The sequence below is a fragment of the Urocampus carinirostris genome, chromosome 14 (assembly GCF_059441175.1).
Source record: "Urocampus carinirostris isolate Australia breed hairy pipefish chromosome 14, RoL_Ucar_1.0, whole genome shotgun sequence".
Taxonomy (NCBI): domain Eukaryota; kingdom Metazoa; phylum Chordata; class Actinopteri; order Syngnathiformes; family Syngnathidae; genus Urocampus; species Urocampus carinirostris.
In genome coordinates this window covers 32,665,618-32,687,539 of record NC_142362.1, presented here as the reverse complement: position 1 = coordinate 32,687,539, position 21,922 = coordinate 32,665,618, and the positions used below count along the sequence as shown (strand labels likewise).

Sequence of the window (21,922 nt, the reverse complement as noted above, 5' to 3'; positions counted from 1 at the left end):
ATTTTTTGGGGGTGTACCTTATAACCTGGTGCGCCTTATAGTGCAGAAAATACGGTATGTTAAAAGGACAGTGTTTATTATTTGATCACTAATGTGCTGTATGTTGCAATGCAACAAAAACGAGTGCCATAAACCACAAGGAAGAATACAAACTACGGAGGCTCGAAGTGACTAATACACACCATTTTACTTTTCATAATTTTGCGGTTCTTGGGCCTAAAAGCTGCAAGATGGCAGACACTAATGTCAGCTCCCTTAGAGAGAGGCTCATATTATGTAAAATACATACACTTGTATTTGAAACAAATACATGTTTATTTGACAGTTCATGTATCTTTGCTTATTATTCAAATCAATATTAGGAGGCACTTACTAACACACACTGTCTCTTTAAAGGTGGTGCCTGTAACGTCAAAAATATTCCACTTACTGACGCAATCTCCTCGCTGAAATCATCATTGCAACGGCTATTAAGCTATCTACGAGCCAGATGCACTTTTGTGTCTATCTCGCGCTCAAATAAACGTTTTCATGTTTTGTGGGGGTTTGGGTTGACATTTAAACTACATTTTCTTAATTTAATTTTTTTCATCAATAAACGAAAACAACCAGCACAAGTGTGAAATCACTCTATTTATATAGAGGCTAGAGGTTGGGGGACCTGATCTAAAATTAGGATACCAACAAAAATAGGACTTCCTGTCGTAATAAGAATCCTCATGCATGTCCGACTTACGTAATATGTCACGCTTTTACTTTTCAATTTGTTTTGCTGCGAAGACTGATAAGAAACTGATACTATGTAAAAATAATTCAATTTCTTGGTCCCCCAAGCTCTGGATCCCAGTTTGAGAACCGCTGTGGTAAAGAAAGACAAATGCAGACCAAAATTAGAGAATAACATTATGACAATGACAATGAAATCCACATAACTCACAAATAGTTTTGGGTATTGGGCAAACATTTCAGGATGAACCCTAAAATATACTGTTGAATTGGTTGAGTACATTAATAACATCTTCATGGACTTGTTTTCGTCAAGCTGCACATATTTTGACATCACGCAAACAAGACAATGGCAAAAACAGAACTGACAGTACTTCACTATAAGGAGGCTGTGAATGGAATCTTTCCCCCATTCGGTCGGAAATGATGGTACATAACTGACCTTTTGTGACATTTTTGTTCAATAGTGTACAAGGACATTTTCAAGATTTCAAAATGCAGCATGTGCCTGGGCTCAGTAAAGACACATTCCACCTGCACTACGACAAAGCACAAAATAGGCGACTATAGGAAGAGATTCCAAACACAGCCTGTGTGTCATCAGCAGGCACCAAAAGAGAATCCGAATAAAGATTCATTAAAAAAAAAAAAGGCACGGACATCGATGGATTCCCGTCTGTTGTGAATCCCTTTTAACGTTCAGCTTTTTGTTAGGGAACAGCAGATGGAGGGAAAATAAATGAAGAGAAATACAAAATGAAATATATAAGTCCAAACCAACAACAAACCAAAAGGGGAATCAATAGGGCAAACGTAGGTACAGAATTGATGGTATAAGTTTGCTGAATTTTGGTCTTTTTTTTTTTTTGTAAAATTATTTTTGCAATACAGTACACCATGACCAGAGAAAAAAGGGAAAACGTCTTGAACATTAACAAGGAATGGAGGAGATCTTTGATAGGTTTGAAGCCTGGAGACAAATTGGATATGGTGGGTTTTGGTAAAGTGTTTGTTTACAAACTCACATGATTACACAAGCCAAGAAATATAAATGCTTTACTACTTCCATAGGTTGGTGTACACATTTTCTTCAATTTATTCCATGATGCGGCTATTTAAAGCAGTTTACGAGCTATTTGCTTTTATGCAAGTATATACAGTAATTTGTAACTAGTTACTTTCAATCCGATGGGTAATTCGGTTACATTTTTAATAATGTTCCGTATTTATTTGCGTATAACGCGTACTCATGTACAACGCGCACCCCAATTTTTAAATTATAAACCAGTTACAAATTTGATTTCACTTTTTTAGCTAATGCTCAGCACTGTAGGTCACATATCGCTGACAAAATTTGCATAACATTGGATGCAATCGCATACCTGTCAACCTCCACGGCTTCATGCCCTTACAAACTGTCGTAATTTCCCTTACAAAATAATAATCTTACACCATTTATATATATATATATATATATATATATATATATATATTTATATATATATATATATATATATATATATATATATATATATATATATATAAAAAATTTCAAACGTGTTTATTTATGTAGTTTAACATGTTATACTTTACATGTGTTTCATTATATCAAATATATTTTTTATTAACATTTTGTTGTGAGATCCTGAGTTGCTCGACATGAATGAGGTTTATTATAAAAAAAGTTCAAAAATTATGTAGCTTGGACGTTCACTGTAGAAGGAAAAAATACATGCGAATATAATTAAGTAGAATGTTAAGCTTTCTTATTCAAATTATGAATTCATTTTTAAATTATTGTTGGTAATTTACTGATTGAAAGGATAACCACAAACCTGTCTTTTTTCATTTTCTCATTTTATACTTCTTTTTTTTTCTTAACTTCTTCATACAACAAAATAATTCGTAATATAATGCATCAAAGCAAGCAAGCCGTTTGAGAGCCGGCTCTCTTTAATGAGATGAGGCAAAAAAGCCGGTTCTCTAAAAAGAGACGGACTTCCTTTCACTACATCAAACTGCACGCTTCGTTTGCAACGAAAAAAAACGATACAGAGATAGAGGCTTCTGCGGCGAACTTGTTTGACTTGATTGATTTGCCGTTTTGTGATAGTCAGTGTATACAGGATGGTACCCATAATTGACAAATTTGCGTTTTTCAATACAGATATTCTCGTACGTCGTACACGTCTTAAAATGCATAATAAATGTACTTTGTACGGCAAAACCGTACAGGTTGACAGGTATGCAATCGGAATCAAACCCGGATCGCGGCTATGAGAGCATCGAGTCCTAACCATTAGACCACTATGGATGTAAATGATGCATTGGACTCAACACAATATTTTTACACACGGTACTACATTGTTGAATACATGGCACCATTATTAAAATCGTTGATTGACACTGAATTGGACTTTGAATTACATTATATAGTTACATTGTAAATGGTATTTTGGGGTTTTGTTCATAGTTTACTTTGTCATTAAATAGTTTCATTATTTGTCCCATGTATTCAACAACATGGCACCGTGAGTAAAATATAGTGGTTGAAGAGATATAATTTACAGCCTTTCCTTATGTTATCTGAAATCCCATTGGTTAAGATTGGCGCTTTCACCGCCACGAACCAAGTCTGAACCCCGTTGCATCGAACGGTATGCAGTTGTGGTCAGCAATGTTTTTCGACTGATATATCAATGCTCAAATACCATGAATTGTAATCTATGATGAGCACCCAAACTTTGAGTTAATTTTTATGGAAAATAATTATGAGTGTTATATACGAAAAAATACGGTAGAGATAAGATCGGGCCTAAAAAAATCCAACCCGACTTGACTTGAGCCTGTAGGTATTGATGCGTAACCCGTCCCAAACCCGACCGTTTAACTTGACATGCAGGACTGAGCGCAAAGCAAACTCAAATTTTCATATTGTATTTGTGAGGACCTGGGAGGAAGAGGGGGGATTGGGCTGACTCCCCCACCCCACCGTGGGCCTTCTTCTCTGGGTCCGACGGTGTCGCCAACGAGCGTGCCGCAAACAAGCAAGCCACCGAGGAGCGTGCCAGAGACGATCACGCTACCAACGAGAGGGGGACGGAATCCATTACCCGGAAACCCCACAAAGAAAAAGAAACACAGAAAAGAGACGGGTAGCTAATTAAAAAAAAAAAAAAGTCAGCAAAAGCAATGGCCAGCTCGGCCTTAACCCGAACGTAATGAGTGACAGTTTAGGCCACTCTTAAGATCTTACTCCTAGTAAGTAGCAGCTGTAACTACTGTTTTTCAGTAATGAGCCCAACACTGCCCCTCGTTACTACAAAATCATGCCCTGTTTAGTTTCGGTTCATCCTGAAATCTCGCCCAAAATGCCCAACATTTTAGTGAGTAGCGCCCGGCAACCTCAAATTGAGTTTACGGCATCACCAGCGTGCCACTTGGCTGGCATAGTCCTCGGTGGTGCCAGTAAAATCCCTGTCCTCCCTCCTGGAGGCGCTCTCAGCTTCCGCCTCGTGTCCGGGAGGCGGCGACACGTTCTGCTGCCTCTCACGAATCCAGCGTCGCTCCTCGCGCCTCTTCAAACGCACTGCACGGCGTTCCCTCTGCCGGCTAACCTGAAATCGCTGCAGGAACAGGTCCTTGGCGTATTCGTACAGCTGCATGTCCAGGAAATTGAGCTCCTCGATGCGGTGTCGCACGGACTCGCTCAGCTCCACGTTGGCGGCCCGTGTGCTGTTGATCTGCGTGAAGGGCGAAATGAAGCGCAGGCTGAACGTCCGCTCGAACAGGTACTGCGTTTTGCGCTGGAACTCGGTCAGGCCGTAGAAGGCCATGTTCTTCAGGTTGTTCATGGCGCTGCTCAGCAGGATGTGGTCGCGCTGGCTCTCGTTCATGGAGGACAGGTTGTAGCAACCCACCAGGCTCAGGTCAGACAGCATGCGCACCTGCCGGTTGTTGGCCAGGTTGGAGGGGCAGCGCATGAAGTCGGCCAGGGTGACGCCCGACCAGTCCTCACCGCTGTAGCAGTTGGGCAACTCATCCCGGGTGGGCGAGCGTCCGTCGCACATGTGTAGGGCCGTCTTCCAGGTGGCGCCGCGCTGCACGTGCTTCCACTCGCTCAGGTAGCGGGAGACCGGGTCGCGAAGCATTGTGATGTAGTAGAAGTTCCTGAGGCCAAGACAAAAGATGAGCAGACTGTGAGCTTGACAAATTAAAGTGCAAAAACGAGAAATTTTTCCCTACTCCAGAAAACAGTTCCATAACCAGTGTCGGGATTAACGTGCTCGTGGGACGAGTACTGTAACACATTATTAATGAAAACTTAACTAACTGCCTGATTCTGTTTTCCTGTATCAACCCCCGATCCATGCTCCGTTCTCCTATCCCGGCTATCCGTACCCTGCTTGATCCAGTTTCCTGTATCGATCCCCGATCCCTGGCTTCACGCTCTTCCCAGCTACCCGACTTGTTCCGATCTCCGACAACGCTCCATCTCCCGTCCCGGTTGCCCGGCTTCTTATCTCCGATCACGCTTCGTTCGCGAGGGCTTCCCGCTCCACCTGCCCAGCGAGCACCAGATCGCTGTCTTTTTCCTGTCGCCCTGACTTTCCCGATCCCTTAATAAAGCATTGTGTGAAACGTCATGCGTTTGGGTTCCCTGCTTGTACCAGTGGTGACACTTTTGACATTGAAAAGGCGGCAGATTTTATCTCACACTATCTTCACACGCAAAACACAATCCAGCTCCAGAATATAAAAAAACAACAACATGTGCGTGTTTAAAACCGGAAGTGGCAAACATTTACCATAACGGAAATGTCATACGATTGTTAGATTCACAAAAGTCTCATTTCAAAACAAAGCAGCCACTGACTAAAACACTTGTCGTGTTAAGATTTCGTTGTCGTTGTTTATATTTAAAATAGTGGTGGATTTAAGAAAAAAACGAGATACAGTATATGTAATAAGGGATGAAACACATAAAGCAACAGGGTGTGCAGGTATGTAAATGTATGTGTGTAATAAAGATCCTTTGTCATCCGTAATCATATCATTTAGGGTAAGTTACTAATGTATGCTGAATGAGAAAGCATAATACTAATCAGAGCAAAAATAACAAAGCAACAGCCAAGTGGAGTTTGGTATCCCCACACTAAATAATACACACTGTCCCCTTAACAAATATAATCAACAGTTTGATCATTTGTCATCTGAGTTCTCAACCGACCTGTTTGGTTGTTCCAGAGTTGAACATCGGAATATTGTAGCATGTTTTACTTCATATTTGATGTGAACATGCGTAAGTGATAGTTGGCAGCTGCCCGCTGTCACCGAGCGCTCAAGTTTTTCGTAGGCAGACACGGTTGTCTTGTCTGTTTGAGACTCGAACAGCATGAGGAGGAGGAGGAGGGGGGTGTTGTGAGTGCACTCCATGGCCCAAAGGTCACCCGTGTGCACCATCAGTGTCAGGATGCATTAGGCTCAACCGTCTCCGTCTTGAGTGACGCTTATGTAAACTTACCCCCATCCCCTCCATTCCCTTTTTGGAACCACTCTAGCCTTGGAAAGAAAATGACAGGTCTATACATTGTTGCCATCTAGATTTCCGAGTAGCTTGTCGCCGAGGCGATGAGATTAGAGGTAAGAACCTGGCCCACAGTTCAAGTCAGGTCAAAATGTCGATCATTATATTTCGGGCCGAGCCGGGCTTCTCTCTCACTGACTTTTATTTTTTTGAATTGTCCACCCTTCATTTGTTCAGTGTCTTTTCAGCACTGTGGTACACATAGAAGTGGGCACGCAGCGGGAGGGCTGAGATGGCAAAAATCACCCTTTCTTCCTCCTACTGAGTCTTAAATATGAAAATTTAGGTTTGCTTCGGGTTCGGTCCCTCAAATAAAGTTTATTGGTCAGGCTCTGGCTGATTCAGGCTTTTGGATTTATTCGGCCCAATCTTTCTTCTAGCTGAGATGAAGATATCAATATCATAGTTTTTTTTTTCAAACTACAAATAGTATACAGAAATCCCTTGTTTTTCACTGGGTTGCATTCCAAAAGGTCCTGTGATAGTCTCAGGCATTTGTTTAACAGATAAAAGTACTGTACTTATATATATATATATATATATATATATATATATATATATATATATATATATATATATATATATATATATATATATATATATATATATATATATATATTATTTACAAATCATTTCTGTACTGTCAAATTTCAATTTTAGAAATAATCTTTTGAGTTCAGGACACTACATTGTTATTTCACATCATACTTTTGTCATGTGGACATTACGGAAAACTGCGTTTACTTCTCTAAGAGACAGCAACCCAAAACGTTGAAAGAGGACTAAAAGCAAATAAAAATATCCCTGAAACTGCAAAGAAATTAAAAGCCTTATAAAGACCTTATTACCAAGATTTGTTTGCAGTACCCCCTGAAATATAAACACATAATTAAAATATATTTGCTTTAAATTGTATGTCTTTTTTTGGTTTCCATCGAAAAAAAATATTGCAGGGATAGATTATTAAGAAAGAATTATGATTACTCAGAGTGTGACTTCAATTATTGGTGCATTTTGGGGGTTTATCAAACAGTTACCGTGACATTTTTTTCGCCAGTTTTGTCCAATGATTATTGTGCAATGTTTAAAATCCTTGTTGTGAGATCTCTTCATGTAGGGGAGGAGTTACATTTAGCTTGTTAATGGGTGAGTGAATGAGACTGTCATGGCGGCATGTTTACAATTTCCTCTGCCGAGTAGTTCATTATAAACACAAGTTAACCAACAACAGAGATCCTCATTCCATTTTGCCTGAATTGCTTCAAAACACCATTAATCATCAAGCAATCCCGCCCAATAATTGGATGTTAGATCTTTAATGATAACAACTCAGCGCTTATGGCATGAGAGTAAATTCGAAGCGGTCACACGAATTTTTTTCGACATCATTCTAGACAGAATCATTACGGTCACCACCAAGTTGGTGATCTGTTATGAAGGACCGATTTTACCGTGTGTAGAAATAAATATATAAAAATATTTGTAGATTATGTTTTGTTGTGTTTTTTGTCGTGTATGTTATTGTGTATTTTTCATCTATTTTGTTATCTATTCTGTCATCTATTTTGTCTTGCATTTTGTCATTTTTTGAAGTATTTTGTCTTTTATTAGTCATGTATATTTTGTCATGTATTTTGTCCAGTATTTTGCCATGGGGGTTTTTTGTGTGTATTTTTTTGAGTATTTTTTTTTCATCTAATTTGTTGTGTATTTTGTCAAGTATTTAGTCATGTATTTTGTCGTGTATTTTGTCATTATTTGTCATTGATTTTGTCAAGTATTTTGTCATGTATTTGTTATGTATTTTGTCATGTATATTTTGTCGTGTATTTTGTCATGTATATTTTGTCATGTATTTTGTCATGTATTTTGTCTAGTATTTCGTCATGTATATTTTGTCATGTAATTTGTCTAGTATTTTGTCAAGTATTTTGCCATGTTTTTTGTTGTATATTGAGTGTTTTTTCATCTAATTTGTCGTATATTTTGTCGTGTATTCTGTCATGTATTTGTTGTCTTGTATATTTTGTCATGTATTTTGTCGAGTATTTTGTCATTTATTTTGTCATGTATTTGTTGTGTATTTTGTTATGTATATTTTGTCATATATTTTGTCGTGTATTTTGTCTTGTGTATATTGTTTTATTAATTTTGTCAAATATATTTTGTCATGTGTTTGGTGTGTATTTTGTCATGTATATTTTGTCATATATTTTGTCGTGTATTTTGTCTTGTGCATATTGTTTCATTAATTTTGTCAAATACATATTGTCATGTATTTGTTGTGTATTTTGTCATGTATATTTTGTTATATATTTTGTCGTGTATTTTGTTGCGTATTTCGTCATTCATCCTGTCATGTATTTTGTTGTGTACTTCGTGGTGCATTTTGTCATATATTTTCTCATGTACATCATCAAGTATTTTATCATTTATTTTGTCGTGAATTTGTTGTGTATTTTGTCTTGCATATTTTGTCTTGTATTCTGCCGTTTATTTTGTCGTGCATTTTATCATTTCATTTGTCATGTATTTGTCTTGAATTTTGTTGTGTATTTTCATTTTGTCGAAACATGATTTTATTCAAATGAGGAGGCGGTTGAACTGCCTGAGCTTTTCACCCATTGGTTGATCAGGGTTGGACAAAACAGTTATAGATGAAAAGCCCAGCCAGTTCGACTCACCCCCTCATTCGAATAACATGAAAAAATTAAATGATGAGATTCAAACAAAATACGCAAAAAAAATCATGAAAAAATCATGAAAACATTCGTGACAAAATACACAACGAACTAGATGAAAAGATAAATACCAAAATGAATGACAAGATGAATGACACAATGCACGAATAAATGATAAACTGCATTTATGTCCAATATTTAGGTATTGAATATCAGACATGGGGACTTGAGACTTAGTGACTTGGACTCGAGTCGACTCGAGTCGCTGTTTTTATGACTTGTGACTTGACTTGGACTTGGCAATCTAAGACTCGGGACTTGACTTGTGACTTGACTTGCCCAAGAAAAAAATACTTGGGACTTACTTGGGACTTGAAGGTGAAGACTTGAGACTTACTTGAGACTTGCACATGTGTGACTTGGTCCCATGTCTGTTGAATATATTGTGCGTGTTCAATAATTTGTATGGCATATATTTGTAGGTATTTATCATTTTTTCATTTATTTCTACATATGGCAGGATGTGTCCTCCATAATTTGGCAACAACTGCACACACATTGATATTACATTTCATTCCCATTTAATAGCAACCAGAAAATGCTTATTATTTGCCCATATCTAGCCCTTAATGATGCTGCCCATTGCTTTTCCATGTCTTATTGCAGACAGCCGAAGAAAACAAAACGGGAATCTTGTGGCCGTCTGCACGCAAATTCAGCGAAGCAAAAAAGCGGCAGTTTCCTCATTGAGCAACTGCATCATCATTATAGAAGCACGTCTTCTCCAACTTAATAAGGAAATGAATGAATGTCCTTGCTCAGCAGCAGCAATGAATGACTGTGTGTGTTAGTATGTGTGTACTGAATGACGTACATTACCCAGAACAATATAACATAGCCCAGAGTTACAGTACACTACAATGCCCGATTTTACAATCGTTTGCTTGCCCACTTGTACATCTTACTTATCGTCCTTCGTACCTACTGGGAGGCTCCAGGTGAGTCTTGAAGTATTTCTACACAGAGGAAAAAGGTCCAGCTAAGAGCTTCCAGCTCATTCAAACCTGCTCCCGTCACTGGATACTCCATCGCCGCCAGACTTTTGTGGTTGGAGACTCAGGTAAAAGAGGATACCTGCGCAATGATGGTTTTTGAAGTGGCGTAAGGGGTGCGCTTTCCCCAACGCCACTATCTTGATTGTAAAGAAGATGGTTCCAGTGGCAAGGGAGACCCTAGACAACCGGCATCTTCCTACAACTGCAGGCGGCTGCCGGGATCCCGGTCTGTGGGAAACCGCCTCAAAGCGTGCCGCCACCAGCTTTTGGGATCACTCTTAGTCTGGACTTTACCCTTCGACCTGTTCGGCTTGGGTAACCCTGCCAGGAGTACGAGACTTCCGCCGACATAGCTCTAGGGGTCATGGAGACACACAAAGTGTCCCACCACAATAAGGTGGTGATCCGTCGGGACACCTCGCACACCTGACGCAGTCTTCAGTGGCGCAGTTTTCTGCTCTCCTCAGAGTTATTTGCGTCACATATTTTTGGATCACGCTGCCTTTCAAAAAAAGCAACTAACATATCGCTAGATAGCAATTACAAACACAGTATTTACTAATCTATTAGTGAGCCAAGAGAAGATCCGCAGGTTCGAGAGCGTTCTCCATTTGGGCCCCCCCTGAGATTCGATCTGCAACCTTATGTTGAGGTTTTTGAGTTTTTCTTTGCCCTCATGTAGGTTTTAGATCAGGGGATGGTGTAATAATAGTCTGTAGTTTGCAATAATCTGTGGTCTGTTCAGCCCTTTGAGACTCTTTGTGCTTAAGGGCTATACCTGTACAAATAAACATGACTTGACTTGATTTAATGCACCAAAAGAGAAGACAAACGAAGGCTGCGTCACAAAATAAATGTGAGCCCTACATTTGACAGTGCTGTTGTCAACAGACTTGTGTCGTTTGTGAGCAAAATGACTCGATGATCCTGGAAGTTGATGACAGAAGCTGGCTATCCACTAATGAAGAGCCAGTTCCGATCTAGACGCTATTCATTTCTTGTAATTGGTCAAAATGCATTTATTTAGGGATTGTGTTCTGTTGACTTTAAATGTGTTGAGTATAAAAAAGTTTAAAATTGTTTTGTATTTGCCCTTTGTCTTTGTTATTTCATAAATATTTTAATATATGTTTAACTGTGTGTTTCAGTGTTAAGGCATGGTCACACAGCTTTTCACGGGCGTATCGCAGCTGAATCACAGCCTGAAGTTTCTGTCCGTGAAGCAGACGCGGTGGAAAATGTGCAAAATTAGCTAAACCCGCTGTTTACCTGTGGTATGCCCGCGAAACAGACGCCGGCGACTGTTCCGCGTCCTTATCGCGGGTAACCGCGGCTGCATCGCGTTTGATCGTGCTTACACGTGTTACACACGCTAATGCACGTGATAACACCGCGATACAGGCGCAGAACAAACGTGCTATGACCGTGCTGCACCCGCGATTACCCGCTAAAATTTCGCGTCCTACCCGCGTGTAACCACGTCTTGGCCGCGGCCGTAGCACGTCGTTCCGCGTTTCTACTGCGTCATTACCTCGTGTGTACCACGTGTGCCGCCCGCGGTTACCCGTGGTTTAAAGTTTTGAGCAGCGCAAAACTTTTTCGCGCGGCCAACCGCGTGTGAATTTCTTACCGCGTGTAAAGCACGGCTGTATCTCGTCTGTATCGCGATCTCAAAGCGTCCAACAGCGTCTGCTTCACGGGCAGAAATTTCTGGCCCTGATTCAGCCTCGTTACGCCCGTGAAAGGCTGTGTGACCATGCCTTTACTGTTAAAGTATCAAATTTTCTTGATTTTTCTCCCTTTTATTTCATTCATAAGAATACATAATAAATGATAATACATGGATTTAGTAACAAAAACAACCCAAAGTGCTGATTGGAAGGCAAAAAAGCCTTTTTTTTTAATGAGCCCAGCGGAAAAAGACAGTTTTCTAGAAAGAGTCGGAATTTCAATTTCTTCAACAGACCATCGGCTTCCACAAGGATAAACATAAACTCCGGTCAACAAAGACGTGTTTTGTATTTAGAGCTTATTCGTCAAGTCACGATTCTCCCTGCTACCTCGCACACTTGAAAAAATGGATGACCAAAAATGATCAAACATATTTAATACTCAGCGCAATTGGCCCTGTGCCGTTTTCCTCCAAAATGTGTCTGCATTTGCCAGTGGTGTCGCATGCGGTTGGTGCTAGGTGTGCGCGGGGCATTATGGATTGTGTATATGTTATGTTAGCAAGGATAATTTCTTTTTGCATGTCGTACAAAGATGCTAGAGTTTAAAACTATAGGGCGCATTGGAAAAGGTGGACCCCTCCAAAAGTAGTCTGTTGTGATATACTTTTCATATATAACACACACTAGACTTTAAGCTGCATGGAATTAAAATTTCAGTAAGGGCTAGATTTTCACTATAAAATAACATATGAAAAAATGTTTTCATTTATAGTGCATTGATCAGTCCAAATATGTCGCTGATCACAATTGCAAGAATTGGATGCAACTGGAAACAAAAACACAAAAAAGGTATTGGGCTTTATGTTTTCAATGAGTAAAAGCTAGGGTTGCTCAAACGTTTTCCACAGTTATTTAGGATCTTGTCAAGAACCGGAACAGGAGAAGGACCCAGATGCGTGATTTTCAAACAAGCTCTATTTTACGGGAAATGTGGCAGTCATGCACCTTAACCCAAAACGCCAGTAATTCTGCAATCGTTGGGCGGAAGACGTAAGGCAGCAGTGTGGTGTGACAGGAGGCCAGAGGCCGACGAGATCCATATCAATTGCACGAGCAGATATCGGACAGACGGGATTGATAGCGGACAAGACAGGACAGCCTGGATTGATATCAGGCACCGGAGACTGGAGTCCGATAACAAGCAGGATGGGATAGGAAACCAAGCATGAAAACCGGCCAGAGTCTAAACCCACCTCTTGCGGCTGCAGAGGTTTGTTGATGGACTGACAAAGGGTGAGTGAGAGCACTGAGCTTAAATAGGAGGGAAGCCACTCAGTCAACGAGCCGCAGCTGGCGCCAAACGGGCGGGGCCCATTGGGCGCCATGGGCGACTGTGACAGATCTATTATTAGTATTGTCACATGTTGCTGCCCTTCAATGTGGAGGTCAGGCTAACTTCTGAAAAGTTGGATGACGCTTTACACTGAAAAACATCGGCGACCTGATGATGAATGTGCTGTATCTGAGTCAGACTAGGAAGCTTTTACTGCCACTGGTAAACATGGAAACCATTACTATCTGTTTCATGTAGTGGAGCAAACCTCCACCCAAAAAAACCCGGCCGTGAGACGGATGGCCTGTGCTTGCCCATGAGACAAGACAGGGAGCGGTGCCTCGATGACCTAGGTGGTTAAGGGAGCCGTGAACCGTGAAAACAAAAGCTGATGGGGAGCACAAACACAAGGAGGAGGAAAAGTCTGTCCTCCTTCGATATTCATCCAAAATAACACTGATTTTATGAGCTTTTCATCGAAATACAGTAACTACGTAAGCAGAGCGCGTGCTCAATCGAATGTGACACCCACTGTGACGTTAATGCTTAAGAAAATGATTCCATTGTAATGCCCAGGATCGTCGCCCGAGGCCCAAATGTTAGCCGACAAGCGAGAGGACTTTTCTCCATCCTCACTTGACTTTTGCCCTTCTTCTCTTCCTTTCCTCCGTGTCCGACACACATTAGCGATCCCCACGGATCCATAACCTTTCTCTCAAAGGTTGTCACATTAATCACGCCACTGAATCTGCTTGTCAATCTGCTCTTTGAGGCGCTGTTTATGTGGAGTCGCCGTCCTTCGGCCAGGTAATAACAGTCGTCTCTTCCCTCTTCGGTCCGGACGCTCGCTGGTTCGGTTAGCGGCTTGATGAGAGCGCCAAGTGACACGGCGGTAGGGCTCTTTCTCCGGCACAGGACAATTTTGGGTTGAGAAGGGGTTCTATTTAAAAGAATTTAACTCGTTGGGTGTGGGGGAGCGAGTCTGCCACATGTACAAATAAATACCAAGGAATGCATGCCAGAAAAAGAAACGAAGACAAAAAATACATCTCTTGATCATTAAATATATTAGATGAATGCAATTTATTCATTTATTTATCTATGCCCTTGGCATTTTTTCAATTTTGTCATGTATTTTGTCAAATATGTTGTCATGTAATTTGTTTTATAGTTTGTCGTTTATTTGGTCATTCATTCTTTTGCTTATTATGTTGTGTTATTTTGTCATGTATTTTGCCTTGTAATTTTTGTGTATTTTGTAGTGTATTTTCTTTGCATTTTGTTGTGTATTTTGGCGTGTATTTTGTTGTGTAATTTGTTTTTTGTCATGTATTTCTTCATGTATTTTGTACTGCATTTTGCATTTTTAATATATATATATATATATATATATATATATATATATATATATATATATATATATATATATATATATATATATATATATATATATATATATATATATAGTCAAGATAAAATATACAAAAAAAAACACAGCAATTTACATGACAAATACAGGGGAAAAAAACTGACAAAATACAAGACAGAATACACGTCAAAATACAAGACAGAATACACAGAGAACCCCCACCGCCACCAAAATACACAACAAAATACATGCCCAAAAAAAAACAACAACAGTATACATGACAAAATAAACGACAAAATACACGACAAACTTCAAGAGTGGTTAGCGCATCTCCAGTACAGTTCTTATGTCAGTCGGTTCTTAAGTCATGGGTTTGCATGTTCTCCCTGTGCCTGCGTAGGTTTCCACTGGGCACTAGGGTTTCTCCCAAACTCCAAAAATCATGGATGTCAGGTTAGTTGGCCCGGTCCAAATTGTTCCTAGGTGTGAATGAGCCAGTGGTTGTATGTCTCTGTATGCCCTGCGACTGACTGGCAAGCAGTTTAGGGTGTCCCCTGCCCACCGCCACGACACTAGTGAGGATAAGCGATACAGATAATGGATGGATGGATGATTCATTTATGTCTGCATTTATTTATGTCTTTATTTATTTCTACATATGGCAGGATTAGTCCTCCATAATTGGGTGGCATCTTCAAGTATAAACATCAAAAATCAATTTGAACTCTGCAAGAAAAAAAAAACCTTTGTGGTCATCGATCTGAAGGAATTTAAGGTTAGCGAGCGTGTCATGAGGACTTGTACTTGTCGGCTAACATGGCCGCCGGGTCGTTCCGCTGGTGCGCACACGATGCCCTTTAGAAAAAATGCAAGCCCAACATCTGATAACGGATCACATCAAAGCCGAGAAGGCCACACTTTCAGTGCCCTAACAAATTGCAGCCTGCATCATTTGAAATGGTAATCCCCATGTACCGTATTTTCCGCACTAAAAGGCGCAATGGACTATAAGGCGCACCCTTAAAAAATAGTCTTTTGTGATATATTTCTTATATATAAGGGACAAATGACGATAAGCTCGGTTGAGGAGTAACGGAATACATGTAACAACGCTTATTGTATTCCGTTACAGTTATAGAAAAAAAGTTGTAACCAAATTACAGTTATATTTAGTTAAAATGTAAGAATATGCTGTTAAAGTTCTGTGCTTCTCTTGTGTTTCCCTTTAGCAACAAACAATTAACATGTTGACAAGAGGGCACCCGAAGCACACTCTGTATGTTTCATCAAGGCAGAACAGTTACCGTATGCAGTATCACCCAATTGTAACAATGCGTTTCCAATTCTAATCGCTGTAATTTCCGGTATATACTGTGCACTGGATTATAAAACATGCTTTCAAATTTCTGGCCAGCTCGACGTCTTCAGGTACACCTTGCAGCCCGAAAAATCAGGTGTTTTGGGAATAAACCTTGTGAAAGTTGAACCTAGAACTACTGGACTGAGACCTCCACAAGAGCATTGCGACAAACTTACAATGGAGCTGAAAGTGGCACAATCAATCGCTATTCATGCATTCTTCTTCTGCACTGTCAACGGTAATTCATACAATGGAATGTTAATTCAAGTCATTTCAGTGTCTTCTGAAAATAGCCACCGTTTGGAACCCATCATAAATGCAATCAATAAATTCGGGGCAACATCTGCAATTTACACTTTTTGTGTCAGGTTTCGCTCCCTAACCCTTCCACTAATAGTGAGGATGAACTATAATTTATTTCTATTATTCCTTGCAATAAAATGTTTTTTTTAGAAGACCGAAAAATTGAAGGACTATGATGAAAAAACTATTTTCATACCCTTGTGTTAGTTGCTTTAAAGAAACACTATGTAATGTGACTGTATTGTGCGGTGCAATGGAAAACAAGTGCTACAAGGCACACGGACAAATACAAAACTACGAAGACTCAGAGTGACCAAAACAGATGGTTTTCTTCTCATTTTTTCGCCCAGCCCTTCAAGAGTTTTTTTGTTAATTGGTGGTACTCGTAGCAGCAAGATGGTGGTCAATCATGCCATTTCCTTCGAGGTGAGCTTCATGTTATGTAAAATGAATACAAATTTCTTGACATACGAGTATTTTATAAAATGCACGTTTAATGATAGTTTATGTATTTTTTCTTCATATTAATATATGTATGAAAATATACATCAATATATATCAGTACATATCAATATATATATATATCAATATATATATCAATCAATATATATATATATATATATCAATATATATATCAATATCAATATATATATATATATATATATATATATATATATATATATATATATATCAATATATATATATCAATATATATATATATATATATATCAATATATATATATATATATATCAATATATATATATATATATATATATATATATATATCAATATATATATATATATATATATATATATATATATATATATATATATATATATATATATATATATATATATATATATATATATATATATATATATTTATATACATATACATACATACATATATATAGTATTACGCCTGGGATACGATTGTCAGCAACCCTTAAGTGACAAAATGAGATATTAGATGAGCAGTAAACTGCAATTGATTAATAATGCAATTTAAAGGAAAACATTTATGTTGGAATTTGAAATTTCCCATAAAACTCTCCATACATATTTTGGGAAGGGGAAAGACATTTTACCCATCAATGGTATCGGTATTGGGAATCTGTGTCAATGACTACTCAAGGGCTCAGTATTTGTATATGTATCGGTTTGAAAAAGTGAGATCTAACATTCCCATTTTCTGAACAAAATAAAAAGGATCGACCCGGATAAACGTTTTTCCAGCACTAGACCATGTATCATAGTATCAAGTACTCGCTATTTATTTTAGTATTACTGTTATATTAAACTTTAAGTATTACAGTAGCATTTTTATAGTATTACTACATTTCTGTAGTTGTTTTTTTGTAGTTTTTCTGAAGTATGACCAGATATCATAACATTTATGTTCCATAAAGCATTTTTATTAAATTTTATGTTTTTTAATCCAACACTCGTTTTTAATGTGGTTTTATTTCAATGCATCTTATAGTCCAGTGCGCCTTACGTATAAAACAGGTCACAGAAGAATATTTTAAGGGTGCACTGGAAAATACAGGACATGAAGTCGTTATGGTTTGAGTGCTTGAAATGTGAAATGGTTCTACTATCAGTCAATTTAATTTCTTCATTTGGGGCACAGCTAGTAATTAGGGTGGTGTGGTGGTCCCAGAAGCTAGACAAGTTGAGAAACACTGGTCTAAAAATCTAAGGCTCAGGTTTTGCTTTCCAGACCTCATTTGTGTTTTCTTTCAGTGCAGTGGTAAAGGGGTGCTCGTCTTTGTCATCGCCATCATGAATGTTCACATGATCTGAAAACAACGCAGCTGAAAAGGGTGTTAGGTGAGTTTATTTTTTAAATTCAAGCACCCCTTTTTAAACTTTTTAAATTAATGGTATTTGTCTCATGTTACTGGAAAATGTTTGACTAAGAAAATAATCTAAAAATTAGCAAAAATATTCTGCCAACAGAACATGTTTTTATGTCAATGTCAAATGGAACTGGACAGCATGGCAGGGTTCTTTCAGCCTAATAACGGTCAATTACATTCAAATGATCCAATCAGGTAAGACCATTGTGAAGACGGTTCTTCAGGGGGTATAACAATTTCACGGAATTCGTCGCTTTTCCTCCATACAAAGAAGCAAAACCGGTGAGACCGCAGGAAATAATCAGCTCACAGCTTTCTTGGTCTGCTCTCGGAGTCGGGGGAAGTTTCAATTTATAGCTCTCTGGGAAAGAAATAACCTTTTTCGCTTTGTTCCACCAGCGGATGAAATCCTTTATTGCATATTAGTTACTTCTTGTCCAGAGTTGCGACAAGGACAAAAGATGTCAAATTTGTCTGCATTGAAAAGTTTTCACATAAAATATTTGTTTATTATGGATCATTTATGGATTGGTTTTTGACAAAATTACCATTAAAGCAGGGGTGTCAAACTCATTTGAGCTTGCAGGCCACATGGCAGAAAAAAACTCTGATGGGACTGGACTAGAGAATTTAAGAAAAATAATGAACAAAAGAAAGAAAGAAAGAACAAAAGAAAGAAAGAAAGAAGGAAAGAAAGAAAGAAAGAACAAAAGAAAGCAAGAAAGCAAGAAAGCAAGAAAGCAAAAAAGCAAGAAAGCAAGAAAGCAAGAAAGCAAGAAAGCAAGAAAGAAGGAAAGAACAAAAGAAAGGAAGAACAAAAGAAAGGAAGAACAAAAGAAAGGAAGAAAGCAACAAAGCAACAAAGCAACAAAGCAACAAAGCAACAAAGCAACAAAGCAACAAAGCAAGCAAGAAAGCAAGAAAGCAAGAAAGCAACAAAGCAACAAAGCAACAAAGCAACAAAGCAACAAAGCAACAAAGCAACAAAGAAAGAAAGAATATTACCACCATTAAACGCTACCATTATATATTCATGGCTCATAATAAATGTCCATAATTGATCTGTCATTATTGCACCAATACACATTTTATAGTGCCCTGTTTAGGTGTAGAATGCACCTCATCCCTTTAGGGGGCAATGCAATGATGCTTCATAGGACAATGCCATACAGACTAATATAAGCTGCCGTTAATCACGGGGGAAGAAGAAATGCCATGGAAAAGCGAACCCACCAGAGAGCATTTTTCATCGTTTTCAAGCAGACTTGTCGAGAAACATGGCAACAATTTAAAACATTTACAAGCATTTCATCTGAAATGGAATCACTTTTAAACCCTTGAAAACACAACAATAAAATTCAAGCATTTTCAAAGATTTCAAGCAGCCTGTCTTAAGTTTAGTCGTTCCTCAAAATAATGAAAGAGGACATCTACCGTATTTTCCGCACTATAGGGCGCACCGGGTTATAGGGCGCACCCCCAAAAAATAGTTTTTGGTCCTATATCTTCCATAGATAAGGCGCACCGGATTATAAGGCGCTACAATGGGAACGTCGACAAAACAGTCAGATGATTCAGTCAAACTGATTACCCCCTTAACATTCCCAAAGCTTGCAAAGAAGCAAATACGTGTCGTAGACACGTGCGGATGCGGTGTCCGTACGATGTCACTTAAATGCGTCATTTCAAATATCATTCGGAAGGTTGAAGTCTTGGGATTCAAGAAATGCCAAACATTTCTATGTTTCTATTTTCTTTTTTGCTCACAACTTTACTGTGCATATGACAATAAACACTTGGAATTGAGTTTAATTCACTCAACTCATCACAGCAACATCAAGATCGTTCTAAAACAAGATACCGGGAAAATATAAAGCCGCATAACTCACCTAAGTTCTCACGTTCAATAATGATACGCAATCATGGTCTTCTTACAACCGTGAGTGAAATAAATCCAGGAGAGTAGAATATTTACAAATACAGACTAATGAAACATGTTTCTTTACGGCGTACTTTAGCAAGCTTGCTACGCCATTGCTAAACTCGGCCGATTGCAGGGTTTGTTTTGGCCATCTAGCCAATCCGAGGCTCCGAATAACTTCAGCCAATAGTGATCGATTCAAATGATGATTGACACATTGGTTAGCCAATGAAACGCAGGTATATAAATCCCAGCATACACCGCGGACTTGCTACGCCATTGCTAAACTCGGCCGATTGCAGGGTTTGTTTTCGCCATCTAGCCAATCCGAGGCTTCGAATAACTTCAGCCAATAGTGATCGATTCAAATGATGATTGACACATTGGTTAGCCAATTGAACGCCGGTATATAAATCCCAGCATACACCGCGGACTTGCTACGCCATTGCTAAACTCGGCCGATTGCAGGGTTTGTTTTGGCCATCTAGCCAATCCGAGGCTCCGAATAACTTCAGCCAATAGTGATTGATTCTAATGATGATTGACACATTGGTTAGCCAATGAAACGCCGGTATATAAATCCCAGCATACACCGCGGACTACTCCACGTTCGGGGTAAAATCGAGTCGGCGGCTGTTGAGTAAGTTGCGAGACCTTGCGAATTTAATATTGAGCCATATATAAGGCGCACTGTGTTATAAGGCGCATGGTCAGCTTTTGAAAAAAATTAAGACTTTTAGGTGCGCCTTATAGTGCGGAAAATACGGTATTTTAAATTTGAAAGGAGAAAAAGAGCAAAAATTCAAAAAATACTCATGACCTGTTCTAAAAGCTTTCTTTCTTTTTATCAAACCTTCTAGGTTACAAAAGCAGAGTCGCCCAAAAGGGTGTGGTAATCAAAAAACAGCACCATGATTGGCCGATAGTGACATTTATGTATGCAAATGTGTAGTTTATGTCGTCAAAATTTTAAACTGGAATCCTATGAAATCTCCTTTGCAAGTGCCCAATATCAAAAACATAATGAGATAATCAGTCTGAAAAATGTGGAATTGAACATCTCTATCAATGTTCTACTTGAAGTTGCAAAAAATTACACCAAATTTTCTCCACAACCGCAACCGAGAGTTCAATCAGTCGTCACGTTTTTGCTCGGCCGTCATCACAATGCACATGCAGCAGCACTGATGTAACTGTCAAATACAGAAAGCGCAGTGCAAATTGGCTTCATTACATTTTAACTCTTTTCCACTTGAGACAAGCGAACGGGGCCCGTCGTGCCGCCTCATCACACGGCGTCGAGCGCGGAGCTCACCAGTCGGAAAACGACGGGTCGCTCTGCTGCTTGACATTCATGGGGTGCGTCCGTTTTCATTTTGCACCAAAATGGCCGCGTACGACGGCAATTTAGAGCTCTCATTAAAAAGACATAACTGCCTGTGAACTTAATGGCATTTCCCAGGGAAAGATTGAGCCTTTGGAGTTTGAAGATTGCATCTTAAAAAGTGCCACACGCTTGAAGAGCAAGAGGGCTCGCGTCTTCTCTGTCTGGTAGCCGAAAGTACAAGAGGGGTGTCATATACTTTCAGATGCTTGTCATGCTCCGTGACAATCCGTGCTGTCTCGCTTTGGCGTCCTCAGCTATATTTATGTTATGTTTGTATAGCCCGTTATCACACAATGTCTCAAAGGACTGCACGGGCCACAATTACACCACCCCCTGATCTGAAACCAACAGACAGGCAAGGAAAAACTCAAAACCCTAACATGGAGGAAAAAATAAACCTTGAGAAGGGGCCTCACAAGTGGTAATGACCAGGATGACCAGGCTGCAATTGATTTTGCATTGGGTAACAATACACAAAACATAGTAAATATCAATAAGAAAAATATAGGTAATATAATAATAATAATAATAATAATAATTTCCTTGTATTGTCATTCTGTGTAACAATGTACACAGAACGAAATGTCGATTGCATCTGACCCGATGCAGCCGCAGCCAAGAGAGGGCGCCGCCGACCACTTTTTAAGTCTTAGGAATGACTCGG

The 21,922-nt window shown here is 39.1% G+C and overlaps 1 protein-coding gene across 1 annotated transcript in view; it reads right to left on the bottom strand.

Moving 5' to 3' along the window:
* Nucleotides 1-2,495: 2,495 nt before the first annotated feature.
* Nucleotides 2,496-21,922, bottom strand: part of hs6st3b (heparan sulfate 6-O-sulfotransferase 3b) — a 141,601-nt gene continuing 122,174 nt past the window's right edge. Inside the window, exon 2 of the mRNA XM_088352176.1 lies at nt 2,496-4,896. Within this exon, the coding sequence (XP_088208302.1) occupies nt 4,152-4,896 (745 nt within the window). The 3' untranslated portion in view covers nt 2,496-4,151. The remainder of the gene's footprint in view (nt 4,897-21,922) is intronic.